General features: G+C 54.8%; 1 protein-coding gene across 1 annotated transcript in view; it reads left to right on the forward strand.

Annotated features, from left to right (window-relative positions):
- Positions 1-4,839: 4,839 nt before the first annotated feature.
- TEAD4 (TEA domain family member 4) overlaps positions 4,840-14,313 on the forward strand; it is a 37,153-nt gene continuing 27,679 nt past the window's right edge. The window contains exon 1 of the mRNA XM_004692852.2: positions 4,840-5,113. Within this exon, the coding sequence (XP_004692909.2) occupies positions 4,840-5,113 (274 nt within the window). The remainder of the gene's footprint in view (positions 5,114-14,313) is intronic.

The raw sequence follows: 14,313 nt of genomic DNA on the forward strand, positions 1-14,313 counted from the left end.
GTTTCTCTTCCTGCTTCCAGGAGCCTCTCAAATCTCAGAGTGCTCATGTATCTGTGTGCCAGCCTCCTACTCCCTACCTAAAACCTTTTTTTAAATCTATGCATGTAAGAATCAGGGTGCAGGCCAAAGGTACAGGGGGTGAGACAAAGTGGGAAACAGCAGGTAGACTGACTGAAATCCATTGCAGCAGCGGGTGAGACAGGAGAGGTCTGCTGTGCCATGGGGGTCAGCTCCCTGGCTGGGTAGTGAACTCATGCTGCAGTGGCTGCCATAGCTTCACAGTGCTGCGCGTTAACCCCTGTGCCACCAGGGAGGGCCCTCCCTACCTAAAATCTGAAGTCACGTGAGGGCCTGCACCCATTTCTCCAGACCTTAGTTCCAGAGTTTGGATGAGTCTGGCAGGAGATCGAGACCCGCTCTCCCTGATTTCCTCTCTGGGAAATGAGCTCCCTGCAGTGAGGCTCAGAGGCGCACCCCAGCCCCCTGGCCCGGGAGTTTGCCCAAGTCTGTATCTTGTGTTTCTGCTTACCACGCACGGCACCCCTTGGGGAGGGCCCCCTGCCACCCAGGGCAGGTGTTCTGTGGCCACAGCCAGGGCAGGCCGCTCAAAGCATGTGGGGTGCAGAGCTGGCACTGCAGCTCGGTCCCCCAGAGAAGGGGCCCTCTTCTGGGGCTGACTGCCTGCCCCTGGGATGGGTCTTCTGGAAGGAAACTCCAGGCTTTCATGCCCCCGCCTGGTGAGAGTCCTGCTCACCAACTGAGTCCTGCCACCTCAGTTGTGGCATCCTTGGGGCGACAGGAGGTTCTTTCGAAGAACTTGGGAGAGAGCAGCAGGAGGCGGCACATCGCAGAGCCCAGAGACTGTAAGGACAAAATGTCTCTGGAGCCTTTTGCCTGGATCCCAGAAGCCCCGATTGGCAGGGACAGAGAGGAGGGGACCATTCCAGGCCTTCGAATAGCCTCAGTTTCTGGGTGGCCCCAGGCAGACCTCGTGAACCTTCTGAGTGGGGTTCTCCCATCACTTCCATTTTGGGGTCAGGGAGCTGGGGAGGCCATTATGAGCCGCCTTGACCCCGAGCGAGTGGGACCGTGGTGAGAGGAAACGGGCACTTTGTTCTGGACCGAGGAGAGGGGACAGTGGGTGACGCAACCCCATGGATGGCGGCCGCCTGAGTTCCCAGCCCCGAGCGGGACCTGGCAGTGAGAAACACTCCAGCTCTCAGCTAGCCAACGGTCCTCTTGGAGAGAAGGTGAGCACAGGTGCCATCACTTTCACTGCCCTGGGCATCCTCACGTGTGACTTGTGTGTAGGGGCTTGAGAAGCCGGGGAGAGTCATCACGGGTGGCTGAGGAAGGGGGCAGGCCGTGAGGGTGGGAGATGGAGGCCTGGGGGCACAGCCCTGGACCAGCCAGCACCGGACTTCACGGCCTGAGGCCTGGTTTTGCCTCTCAGAGCCGTGGTTTCTCCATTTATAACCTGGAGCCCACAAGTTCCTTCCTGCCTTGGAAGTGTTTTGGGGGAGCAGTTCTCATTCAGAGAGACGAGTTCCTGATTCTTGTGAAAACTTCCTGAGTAAGTGGTGTCTGTGGCTCCTCCAGTGAGTCTCCTTTGGGCCTGGACTTTGTTCGGGGCGGGCCGTGGTGGGCTTTTGGGACTGGGGAGGGACGGAGCGGAGGCCTGGGAGCCAGGTCAGGGATTATTTTTACTCCTGTTTGTGGCACCTGACCCTGGCTTAGTGATGCCATCTGTTCCCTCCTCTGGCTCAGCCTGGCAGGGTCCACATGGCCTTGCGGTCCTTGGCAAGGAGGAGCAAGAGTGGCTCCTTTTCTGGGCTGGTGTTGGCTTACCCCCGCACCCCCCTTCTGCTAGTCTGCTAGTCTCAGGCAGAGGCCACTTGGGAAGTTTTCCTGCTGGGGGAGGCCTCTGCCAGCCGGGGCTGCGGGCTGGGAGGCCGGGAGAGGCTGGCCAGTGAGAGCTGTGCACCCGGCCGCAAGCGGCTGGGAGCCTCTCCATTTCGGTAATGAATCCTGTGGCCCAGGGCCTTGGGTGACCCGCTGCCCTGCTTTGCCTGGGACAGGCCCCATCTTGGGGACATGGAGTGCAAATCCTCAGAAAACCTCACTCGTGGGCAGCATCTGTCACGAGTTTCTGGTTCTCCCCAGGTCTGGCATTCCGCTGGACTGCCGACTGCCCCGAGCCCAGCTTTTTGCAGAGGCCAAAGCTGCTTGTCTTATCCCAGCAGTCGATCTGTCTAGCTCCCCTCTGATGAAGGAAGGGTCTGGAGACTGCTGCCGCAGGCTCTCAGGGGCTTCTTACTGCGAGGAGTGGGGAAGTCGAGGAGTGGGGAAGTCGGGTCTCCCTCCTTTCTCCCTCTCCTAACCCTTGGGCCTCCCAGCTCCCTCCTCCTCACTCGAAGAACCCAGCTGCGTTTAGTGTCAGTTCCCAGAAGAAAACTAGGCTAAAGCCAGGTCGCACGAGGCCTCAGGTGTTAATAGTATTAATTAATGAACAGTAATTATTGTGAGCTATGAGGGCTTAAGGTATGTGCAGCTTTCTGGTTCTTTTAGGGCTTTAGACCTTCTCTGGGAGACGTTCATCCTTGTGGTTTGGTAATAGTGGTGCCGGTGTCAGGCCCTGTCCGTCTCATCTTATTGGCGATCACCCGGGACAGTCACACAGCTGTCCACGCACCCTGGAGCCTCCCAACCTTCTCTGAGTAGGGCCACAGGCAAAGTCCCTGTGGCGTGTCTAGAGGCCACGACAGAGATCCCCCAGGAGAGGAGGGCCCGGGTGCCAGCCACACGCTGCTGGGACAGGAAGGGCTTCCGTCTGGAGAGAAGCTGCCTCTCCTCTTAGTTCTGCCGGGGCCCAGAGGCATGGAGGGATTTGACCACGCCATTGGAACCTGCCTCTTGACTCCTACCTCCCCATACTTTCATTTCACAGACCCCCAAAGGCAGCTGTGTGCCAGAGTGCAGACCTGTACTGCATCTTCCTTTTCGTTTCCTCACACTAAATCCTGAGCACTTCACCCCCCAGAGAAATCTTCATTCCACAGAGAACTTACATACATCCATTTATTTGTTCTTTTATTTCTTTATTTTATTTTATTTTTTTAATAATAGAATAGTTTATTTTTATATAATCTTGTGCATTTTTCATCTCACTTGTAATCCCCTTGGGCTTCCCATCATCCATCCATGTTGCTGCAAAAGGCATGAGTTTTTTTTGATTGCTGAGTAATATTCCATTGTGTATATGTACCATGTCTTTTTAATCCAGTTATCCATCCATTTTAGGGCATTTGGGCTGTTTCCAATTGTGAATAAAGCAGCAGTAAGCATGGGGGTGCAGGTATCTTTTTGAATCAGTGTTTTTGTGTCTTTTGGGTGGGTACCTGGAGTGGGATTGCTGGGTCATAGGGAAGCTCCATGTTTAGCAGTTTGAGGAACCCCCAAACAGTTTTCCGTGGTGGTTGTACTAGTTTGCATTCCCACCAGCAATGCAGGAGAGTTCCTTTTTTCTCCACATCCTCGCCAACATTTGTTGTTGCTAGTTGTTTGAAGATGTGCCATTCTCACTGGGTATCTCATTGTGGTTTTAATTTGCATCTTCCTTATTACAAGGGATGTTGAACATTTTTTCATATGCTTGTCGGCCATCTGCATTTCCTCTTTGGAGAAGTCTCGTCTTTTTAGCTCTTCTGCCCGTTTTTTGATGGGGTTGTCTACTTTATTTTTGTTGAGTTTCATCAGTTCTCCGTATATTTTTCTGATCAATCCTTTATCGCTAGTTTTGTGTGAGAAAATTTTTTCCCAATCAGTGGGCTGTCTGTTTGTGTAATGTCTCTTTTGCTGTACAGAAGCTCTAACTTGATGTGGCCCCATCTATTTATCCTTGCCTTCACTATCGTTTCATTGGGTGCTGTATCTTTAAAGATGTTGCTGCAGTGTCTTTATTTTGTTTTTTAAAAAGATTTATTTATTTATGCATACAGAACTGGGGTACAGGCCAGAGTCGCAGGTGCAGTGAGAGGATTCACCAGAGACAGAGTGGGGAGCATAACAGGCTGACTGACTGAAACACACTGCTGAGGGGAGCCGTGGGCGGGTCAGGAGAGGTCTGCTGCGCCATGTGGGTCACCTCCAGGGCGGGGATCAAACTCAGGCTGAAGTGGCTTTAGCTTTCCAGTGCTGTGCTTTAACCTGCTCTACCACTAGGGAGGGCCTATTTCTTTATTTTATTATTATCAAGATTTATTTATTTATGCATACAAGAACTGGGGTGCAGGCCAGAGATGCAGGGGTGGAAGATTCACCAGTGATAGAGTGGGGAGCAGAATAGGCAGCTGGACTGAAATATACTGCTGAGAGGAGCAGCAGGCAGGTAGGAGAGGTCAGCTGTGCCCTGTGGGTCACCTCGGGGTGGGGATTGAACTCTAGTGGCTGGGGATAGCCTCATAGTCCTGCGACAACCCCGTGCGCCACAAGGGAGGCCCCAGTGTCAGATATCTTCATCCTTTTAACCTTTGTTGATTTAGTACCCCGGTACCCCTGGCCCTTCGTCCTGGTCTCCCCCTTCTCGGCCCTTTCTGGGCTCGGTGCCGCCTGGGTTGCTGTGCTCGTCTGACAGGGTGGGGAGCTCAGGTCTGCAGAGGGGAGATGACCCGCCCTAGATGCCCCGTTTCTTCCAGATCTTTTGCTTCCCTTTGCCCCCTGACCTCCCAGCTGTCCCTCAGAAGCCTCTGTGCTGTGAGTGGCTCGGTAAGGAAGGACTGCTGCTTTGGGGGCCCGGCACCCCCGGGGCTTGCTCCCCGCCCCGCAGTCCACACTGTTGCCATGGTCTCTGCCCACACAGGTCCAACGGGCGCTCCTCCAAGCGGAGCCTTGGAGGACAAGGCCGGCACCATTACCTCCAACGAGTGGAGCTCTCCCAACTCCCCCGAGGGGAGCAACGTCTCTGGGGGCAGCCAGGCATTGGACAAGCCCATCGACAATGATGCGGAGGGCGTGTGGAGCCCGGACATCGAGCAGAGCTTCCAGGAGGCGCTGGCCATCTACCCGCCCTGCGGCCGGCGCAAGATCATCCTGTCGGACGAGGGCAAGATGTACGGTAAGGAAACCGAGGCGCGGCTGCAGCCCCAGCCGTGGGGGAGTCGTGGCGAGGGACACTCGGGGTTCTCCCCAAGGGTCTGGGGGTGCCCGAGGACTCTGCTGCCTTCAGTGCTGGGTTCCCTGGGATGGGGGCTTCTGTACGCAGCCTTGGGAGTGGGCGTGGGCCCCGGCTCTGGTCCTCAGTCGCCAGTTCAGGCTGCTCGTCTGTCCTCACCAGCCCACCTCCGGGGTTGCTTGCTACCTCTGAGTCTTACTTATTTCTGCCCGTGGCTCTGCCCTGACTCGCCCCATAACACCCCTCCTCTGACCGCGTCCTGCTGATCATTGCTTCATGGGAGAAACTGATGTGTGCCGAGCTCCTGCTGGGCCAGGTGAGGCTGGGGCTTTCACAGTTACTCTGGAGCTGGTGCAGAATGGAGCCTCTGGGACTCCAGAACTTTCTGCTGCTTTCCTGGAGAACAGGATGGGTATGACTCATGACTTGAGGTGTGAAGGTGTGACTAGGTAGTGGGTGTACAGGGGAGCATGTCATTTATCTGGAGAACTGTTGGGGTCCCAGGCTGGAAAGCCAGGACCGGTGCCCAGACCTCTGTACAGGATACGGCTGTCTGATTTTTTTTTTTATTAAAAAGTTTATTTTACATCATTTTGCACATTTTTGTTTATTTTTTAAAAAGACTTTGTGCATACAGAGCTGGGGTACAGGCCAGAGGTGGGGGGCAGTGAGAGGATTCACCAGAGATGGAGTGGGTTGCTGAACAGGCAGATGGACTGAAATACACTGTTGAGGGGAGCAGCAGGCAGGACAGGAGAGGTCTGCTGCACCCTGTGGGTCACCTCTGAGCCGGGGATCGAACTCATGCTGCAGTGGCTGCGGTAGCTTCATAGTGCTACGCTTTAACCTGCTGTGCCACCAGGGAGGGCCCACCGCTGTCTGCTTTGCAGGGACACATGGTCTGGCCAACACAGGGTGCGGATGTTAGCAGAGGGATTGAGTGAGGGTGCTGTGGGTGTCTGGAAGGTGGAGAGTATCTGTGTCAGCTGTGAACCAGGCTTTGGATGCTGACCTTTTTTTTGGTGATAAAATAGATATCACCTAAATTTACCATTTCAACCGTTTTTTTTTTTTTTAATTATTTATTTATTTATACATACAGAACTGGGGTATAGGCCAGAGGTGCAGGGGCAGTGAGAGGATTCACCGGAGACAGAGTGGGGAGCAGAACAGATTGATTGACAAAGTACACTGCTGAGGGGAGCAGCGGGCAGGTCAGGAGGGATCTGCCGTGCCCCAGGTTCACCTCTGGGGCAGGCCGGGATCGAACTCACTCGGAAGTGGCTTTAGCTTCTCAGTGCTGTGCTTTAACCCGCTGCGCCACCAGGGAGGGCCCGTTTAAACCACTTTTAAGAACACGGCGGTGGCCTAAAGGGCGTTCACGTGTGTGCTGCCCTCTCCATCATCCCTCCACAGAACGTTTCTGTTTTCCTGCAGGGAGCCTCAGCACCCATTCAACACTTGCTCCCCCCACCCGTAGCCCCGTAACCTCGGGGCTTCCTGTCTGTGTGGATAGGGTTACTCTCAAGTACCTCCCCTAAGTGGAAGGCCCTGTTGTCCTCCTGTGAGGGGCTGGCTTCCTGGCCTCCGCAGTGAGGTTCTCAGGCACTTCCACGGTTGTAGCCTGTGTCAGTTTCCCTCCTTTTAATACGGACGAGGTCTCCACTGGCCCCAGAGCCTGCATTTTGCTTGTCCAGTTCCTCCGCTGGTGGCCATTTGGGTGGGTGCTTAGTTCTGCTGAGTTGAGAGACGTGGCTCTCTCTGTCCCCATTCCACATGCAAGGGAATTGGGGTTAAGGGACGATCTTCAGTCGCCAGACAGTTGTGGCCGAGCCATGGTTTGGGCACAGGGAGGCTGTGGACTCCAGCAGCCTGGTGTTGGGGTTCTGTTTGGCAGAAGGGAGCTGTTGCCTGGGGGATGGAGGGGGCTCTGGCCCAGTGGGTGTTCCCTGCCTGTGCTGCTTCCTTATGCTGAGAAAAGGTGGGCCAGAGGGTGGGGTGTCTGGACGTCCTGAGAGGCAAAGAGAGGAGGGGGCGAGCCAGGAGTCTGTTAACTATGGTAATAAGAGCAGGTGCTTCTCCATGTTTATTGCTGCTTTCTTTACAATAGGAAAGACATGGAATCAACCCAAATGCCCAAAAGCAGATGACTGGGTTAAAAAGATGTGTATGTACGTACACAATGGAACATTACTCAGCAATCAAAAAAGATAAACTCATGCCTTTTGCAGCAACATGGATGGAGCTGGAAGGGATCATGCTTAGTGAAATAAGCCAGAGAGAAAAAGAAAAATACCGATGGTTTCACTCATAGCAGGAGAATAAAGGACCCGGGGGGCGGGGAATAATAATAATGAACAGCTATATACCAGAGACATTTTACAGGGGTGGAGTGGGAATGGGGTGGGGGGAGGGAAGTGCACTGGACTGTGGTGATGGCACACAGGTGATTGGGTGATGGGAAGCCCATGGGGATTACAAGTGAGTTGGAAAAAGGCACAAAAGGATGTAAAAACAAACTATTATATTATTAAAAAAAAAAAAAAAGCAGGTGCTTTGGTGCACTTTGACGCCTGCTATCTCTTTAGTCTTGTCAAGGGAGGGAAGAGAGGAATTTTAACCTGCTTGCAGATGTGAAAATGGGAACCCAGAGGAGCTAAGAGTTTCTCCCAGAGTCTCCAGGGGGTCAGCGGGAGAGTGGGGGATCCCCATCACCCCAAATGGCCTATGTGGGCCTAGCAAATCCAGCCCCAGCATCCCTTCTCCTTCCCCTGCCTGCCTTCTGCTTGGCCTGGGCCCCAGGTGGGTCAGGCTCAGACAGGGGCCTGGAGGACGCTGGGTGGTGTCTGATGACTCCCCACCCCCACAGCACCTGTCCGCAGAGTACTGACCCTGCTGGGGCCCAGACGCTGGCTTGGCCCCATCTCTTCTTACCAGGCACAGGGGCTCTGCCAAGGCAGGACACGCAGGGAGCTGGTGGAGGGGCTGTCCACAGTGCTGACCTGTCCAGCTGGAAGGTATATATAGATGTGAGCTCAGCCGGTGTGTGGGACGGGCCCCAGGAAGGCCGAGAAAGGGGACGGTCGCCAGGCTGACTCAGACTCGTCTGCTCCGGCTGCTCTCATCTCCCCTTGAGACCACTCTCACTGTCCCCCGTGTGCTCTGGCTGCACCTGGAGCTCCCAAGAGCCCTGGACTTTTTGGTCCCCGATTTCTGCATCCAGAGACAGTCAATCCTGCAGGAGGGCCAGCCAGTGGGGCCCTGAGAACAAACCGGCGGGAGCAGGCCTCAGGAGAAAGAGCAGGTCACCGCCTGGTGCCCAGAGGCGGTTCTCGGCCGGGAGATGCCCAGGGCGGGGTTGGGGCTGCTCCCCGGGCAGGACATCGAGGGGCCAGGCAGACAAGCAGATGGGCGCAGCGCTGAGGGGCAGATTAGCAGCTGTTATTTCTGAGTCGAGCCTCCCACACTGTGTACCGGCTCCCGGCAGGGACCGTTTGCCCTGTCCTGGTCTTGGCGGCTTTCATTTTTGCCCTGTCACCGTGTGACCCTCAATCTGGCGCTGTCTCTCTGGCCACTCTGCCCTCTTTCAGCCAGTCTGGCCGCGGGGCACGGGGGTGGGTGGAGCGGAGGTGAGCACAGGGCAGTCCCTCGTCCCTCGCCTTGCCCGCCTCACAGCTCAGCTCCGGGCCTGGCTGCTCGTGTTCTCCCTCTTGCTGGCTCCGTCCTCGATGCACTTGTCCATTTCTGCCCACGGTGCCGCTCATCTTTCTGCAGGTTACTTTTTTTTTCTATAACAGTTTATTTTTACATCATTTTGTACATTTTTTCCCATCTCAGTTGTAATCCCCGCGGGTTCCCCATCACCGAGTCACCCATGTGCCATCACCGTAGTCCAGTGCATTTCCCTCCCCCACCCCGTTTTTGATCCCATCCCCCACTCCACCCCCACAAAATGTCTCTGGTATATGGTTGTTCATTATTTTTGTTATTTTCTCGCCTGCTATGACTGAAACCATCCGGTATTTTTCTTTCTCTTTCTGGCTTATCTCACTAAGCATGATCTTTTCCAGCTCCATCCAAGTTGCTGCAAAAGACATGTGTTTCTCTTTTTTGGTTGCTGAGTAATATTCCATTGTATATATGTACCACATCTTTCTAATCCAGTCATCTACTTTTGGGCATTTGGGCTGCTTCCATGTTTTTCCAATTGTGAATAAAGCAGCAGTAAACATGGGGGTGCAGGTATCTTTTTCAATCAGTGTTTTTGTGTCTTTTGGATAGATACCTAGGAGTGGGATTGCTGGGTCGTAGGGAAGCTCCATGTTTAGCAGTTTGAGGAACCTCCAGACAGTTTTCCATAGTGGTTGTACTAGTTTGCATTCCCGCCAGCAGTGCAGGAGACTTCCTTTTTCTCCACATCCTCGGCAACATTTGTTGTTGCTAGTTTGAAGATGTGCCATTCTCACTGGGGTGAGGTGGTATCTCATCGTGGTTTTAATTTGCATCTCCCTTATTATGAGTGATGTTGAACATTTTTTCATATGCTTGTTGGCCATCTCTGCAGGTTACTTTAGAACTTGCCTCTCTTCTGTCTGTCTCTCTGCCCCACTCCCTGGCCTCCCAGGTTGCCTGGTGCCAAGGCTTCCCTTTCCTGTTAGCAGTTTGTCGGTTCTTCCTACGTGCCCACCTTTGTGAGCCACCTGTGCCCTGTGCTCTAGAGCCGCCGTCTAAGTGGGAGAGCAGGAGAAACAATCGTAGAAAGTGGACTGGCTGCCAGGCAGGCGTCTCTTTTGTGCGCAGCCCATAAACGAGGGGGCTGGATTACCTCCAAATTTTCTGGAAGGAAGTGGGGCTTGAACTGGGTAGAGGAAGAAGGTGCCAGGCAAGGAGGGAGAGAGGGAGCATTGGCCCAGAGGTGGGGCTCTGTATGGTGTGTGAGGGACCCCAGCAGGGGATCTGGACAGACCCATCAGAGGCGAAGGCTGCTCGATTGTGATCGGCACACAGGAAGTGGCGGGCGCCGGCCCCAGGTCGCTGTCCTTGCTGCTCAGGGGATGGGCCAGGGGTCAGTGAGCCGCAGTTCAGCTCCCCTGCCCCCTGCTTCCTGTGCTGTGTTCCTTGCCCTCTGTTGCCGTTAACACTGCAGCCCTGAGGTTTCCAGCTGCTTCCAGGCCTCCTGTGAGCCAGCAGGCCGGAGGCCGGATGCCGGGCGCCTCCCGTGCAAACAGCCGCTCCCCGGCCACAGCCCCTGTGGCCGTGGGCACGCTGGCTATCCTTTTCAGTGTCAGTGTTCTTTGAAAAACGGGGACGGCAACAATACTGCACCCTTTTTTGGAGGTTTTTTTTTATTGTGAGAAAATATTCCATACGATTAGTCATCTCAGTCATTTTTAAGTGTATTGCTCACTGGCACCAAGTCCATTTGTATTGCCTCACTGCCCTCTCCACCACCCCTCTCCAGAACTTTCTCATCTTTCCAAACTGAAATCCCCAACCCACTCAACAGCAACCCCCCACTCCCATCTCCCTGCACTGGCAACCTCCCATCTACTTTCTGTCTCTACAAAGTTGCCCGTTGTAGAGAAACGTGGAGTTGGATCAGGCTGTCTTATTCTGCCTCAGTTCCCTTCAGTGTCTTTGAGGGGCACCCTGTTGTGGCCCGTGCCACACATTTGTTCTGTCTCTCTCTTTTTTTTTTTTTGGTCTCTTTTTTATAGCTGAGTAATATTCCATTTTATGTTCGACCACACTTTATGTAGGTACTGGTGGGTACGAGGATATTTCCACCTTTGGGCTGTGGTAAATATTGCTGCTATGAACTTGGGTGGACCGGTATTGAGTCCCTTCTGCCACTTCATTTGGGTGAAAACCTAGAGACGGAATTGCTGGGTCACGTGGTAATTCTATGTTTAGCTTTGCGAAGACCCAACTCTCTATCGTCCATCATGGCTGCACCATTTTCCATTTCACTAGCCATGCGCAAGGGTTCTGTTTCTTTCTGTCTTTCTTTCATTAAAGATTTATTTATTTATTTATTTACACATACAGAACTGGGGTACAGGCCAGAGGTACAGGGACAGTGAGAGGCTTCACCAGAGACAGAGTGGGGAGCAGAACAGGCTGACTGGCAAAGTACACTGCTGAGGGGAGCAGGACTGGCCAGGAGAGGTCTGCCGCGCCATGTGGGTCACCTCCAGGGCGGGGATAGAACTTGTATTGAAGAGGCTGCAGCTTATAGTGCTGCGTCCTTACCCGCTGCGCCACGGGTGAGGGCTCAGGTTCCCATTTCTTTGCATCTGTGCCATCACTTGTTATTTTCCAGGAAAAAAAAAAAAGCTACCCTAGCGGGTGTGAAGTGATGTCTCGAGGTTCTGATTCTCATGTCCCTTGTGATTGTTGATGTGGAGCATTTGTGTTCCAACCTCTGCAGGGGCAGTTGCTCATAGAGCTGCCTGGGACACGTACATGCCTGCCCTCAAGGAACCTCAATTAGTTGGGGGGACATGGGGCGGGGGGGTAAGAGAAGACCCCACATCATTTTTGCACAGGACTGTGAGAAAGGCACAAGCCCTGGGCACCAGGGCTTGGAGCAGGTAGTGGCACTCACTTGGTGGGGGGTGAGGGGGGCAACAGGCTTTGCAGGCTGGGTTGGGTGTCGCCAGAAGCCTCCAGGGTCAGTGGTGGTAACAGCTCGGGTATCAGGCCTAATCACTGCCTTTTCAGGCTTCGGGTAGAAGTTTCTATCCACAAATAGCCTCCACCCCCCAGCTGCAGGTGTTTATAGCTTCAGCTGATCCCTGGACAGAGGGGCCCCTGGACCGACAGGATTAGGGTGGGATTGGGAAGAGCAGGCCTCCTCCCTGCCACAACCCACGGGGTGCAGCAGCGACTTTATATAAAGACTCACTTCTGTGAGAGGCCTCTGGTGAGCCAAAGGTCTTCAAGTGCAGATCCGCCTCTCCCTGGGCGGGGGCGTGCATGCCCCGGGGCTCTTGACCTCTTTTAATTTTGCTAACTAGGGGCTTTAGTTCTAACAGGACCATAAGTTTGTGGCTCAGAGCCGAGGGCTGGTGCAGAGGGAGGGAAGTAAATACCTAAGAAGTGATTTTGCACATGGGACAATAACTTCAGTGGTAGCATGTGGCTGTGCAAGTCTGGCATGGCTAACAGGGTGTGTGGGACACTGGGGTTGGTAGAAAGTGGGGGTGTCCCTGCGTGGATCCTAGAGAGGGAACGTCCTGCCCTCAGCCTGTGGTTAAGCCGAGGCTGGCAGTCCTTGCCCGTGTGGGGAGGGGCTGTGGGTGAGATCTGGGGGCGGTGGGACACATGTGCTCTGACAGATGGGATGGGCTGGCGGGGGCGTCCTTCCCAGCCCCACCCTGGCCCTCTCGGGTTGGTCAAGGCCACCTGCCGCACAGCAATGCCCAGCTGCCCAGCTGGCCTCCGCGAAGTCCAGGCTGGCTTCCTCATGCTTCCCCAGCCCGTGAGCCCAGGCCCCCGAGGGGTAAGCCTGGGGTTACTACACAGCCAGCAGCAGAGCTGGACCAGAACACAGGCTGTCTCCCACCGGCCCTGCTGGGTTTCCTGCAGGCTTCCTACTGCATTGTCCTTCCCCTGTGGCTTTTCGGCTCGCTCTCGGGGCCTCTGCGCCCTCCTTCCCGCTGCTTCTCTGACTCTCCAGAGCACACAGGCTCCTGCCAGCTCTGGGTAACACAGAGAGGGGGGAACAGGTGGGCAGGCTCTTGGGCCAGGCGGTTGGCTCTCCCTGCTGGACCTGGGGCTGGGCGCCGGCAGTCAGACATCGCAAAGGGCTTACTGCATGCTGAGCCCCAGAGCATCAGGAGCTGGATCCAGAAGGGAGGAGCAGAAAACGCTCTTACAGAGCCAGGGGAGCGCATCCTGGGAGCAAAGCAGCCATTGCGCAGTAGCAGTGAGGCCTCAGAAACGTATGTCCTCACAGCGCCTGGCACTCCAGCAAACCATGCGGCTGGCAATAAGCCGCTCACTGGGTCGGGGCCGCAGCCTCCTCTTCCTTAGGTTAGCCCTGACCTCTGGGGGCCCCTGGCCTCGCCGTGTTAAATAACAATAATGTGCCACAATTGAGAGGTGGACTCAGGAACGAGGCTGCATGGAAGTGACACTCAACCACTCGCTGGCATGTGACCCCGAGCAAGTTTCTAAACCTGTCTGCACCGCCACCTCCCTGTCTCCAGAATGAAGCTTTCACACCAGGTGCCTGGAGCAGTGAAAGGGTAAAGCTGCAAGTCTAGTGCCTAGCACAGGGCGCCTGGAGTGCTCAGAAACCTTCCCGTTGTTTCTGTTGCTACGAGTGTCAGAGACACGGCAGCGAGGCCCGTCTGTAGGAGTCTGGGTTAGATGCCAGCTGGCCGCAGGCAGCAGAATGACCAGGTGCACCTCTGTGGCAGGAAGGAAGCTGGTCCCCCTTGACTGAGCACACCCACAGAAACCCAGCACTTCACTCCCACCCAGGGGCTCGCAAATGCTGGCATCGCCCTGGACGACAACACCAAACTAGCCGGGTGGAATAATGGGCTGAGCTGAGGGAGCAAGGGAGGGCAGGATTCCTGAGAGAGGAAGGGAAGAGGCACAACTTGGAGAGATTCAAGTCTTGGCTTGGTGGGTTAGGCCCCTGCGGGCCCCTGTGGCCAAGGTCAAGGTGGCTGGTCTGCAGACGGAGCTCCTGTACCCCGGGCCAGAGGGTAGAGGGCTGTGGCCCGGGCAAGCACTCACGCCCAGGACCCGTGGTGTCCGGAGTAAGGAGCCTCACACCGGAGTCAGGCCAGTGGGCACCAGTAGCTCATGGCCCTAAGCCAAGAACAAACACGGAAGTGAACAATGGGGAGAAAGAAATAAACAAGTGGCCGGGCAAAGCCCCCCGAGAACAACACATCACAGAAAGAAAATCAGCTCCCAGAGCCCAGGGACACTGACATGGAAGAATTTCTTTGCCTGACAGATAAAGAATTCAGAAGCTTCTTAATTAAAGAACTCAAAGGAGCAGAATGCTCTGAAAAACAGCGGTCAGTCGTCGGCCAAGGGAAGAACGAGATTGAATCGTTAAATGAGAAAGGAAAGGCCCTGGAGGTAGCTAAAAGATCAGTGGAGGAACTGAAAAATTCTGG

Source organism: Condylura cristata, unplaced genomic scaffold, assembly GCF_000260355.1.
Source record: "Condylura cristata isolate star-nosed mole 26May11 unplaced genomic scaffold, ConCri1.0 scaffold00034, whole genome shotgun sequence".
NCBI classification, from domain to species: Eukaryota; Metazoa; Chordata; class Mammalia; order Eulipotyphla; family Talpidae; genus Condylura; species Condylura cristata.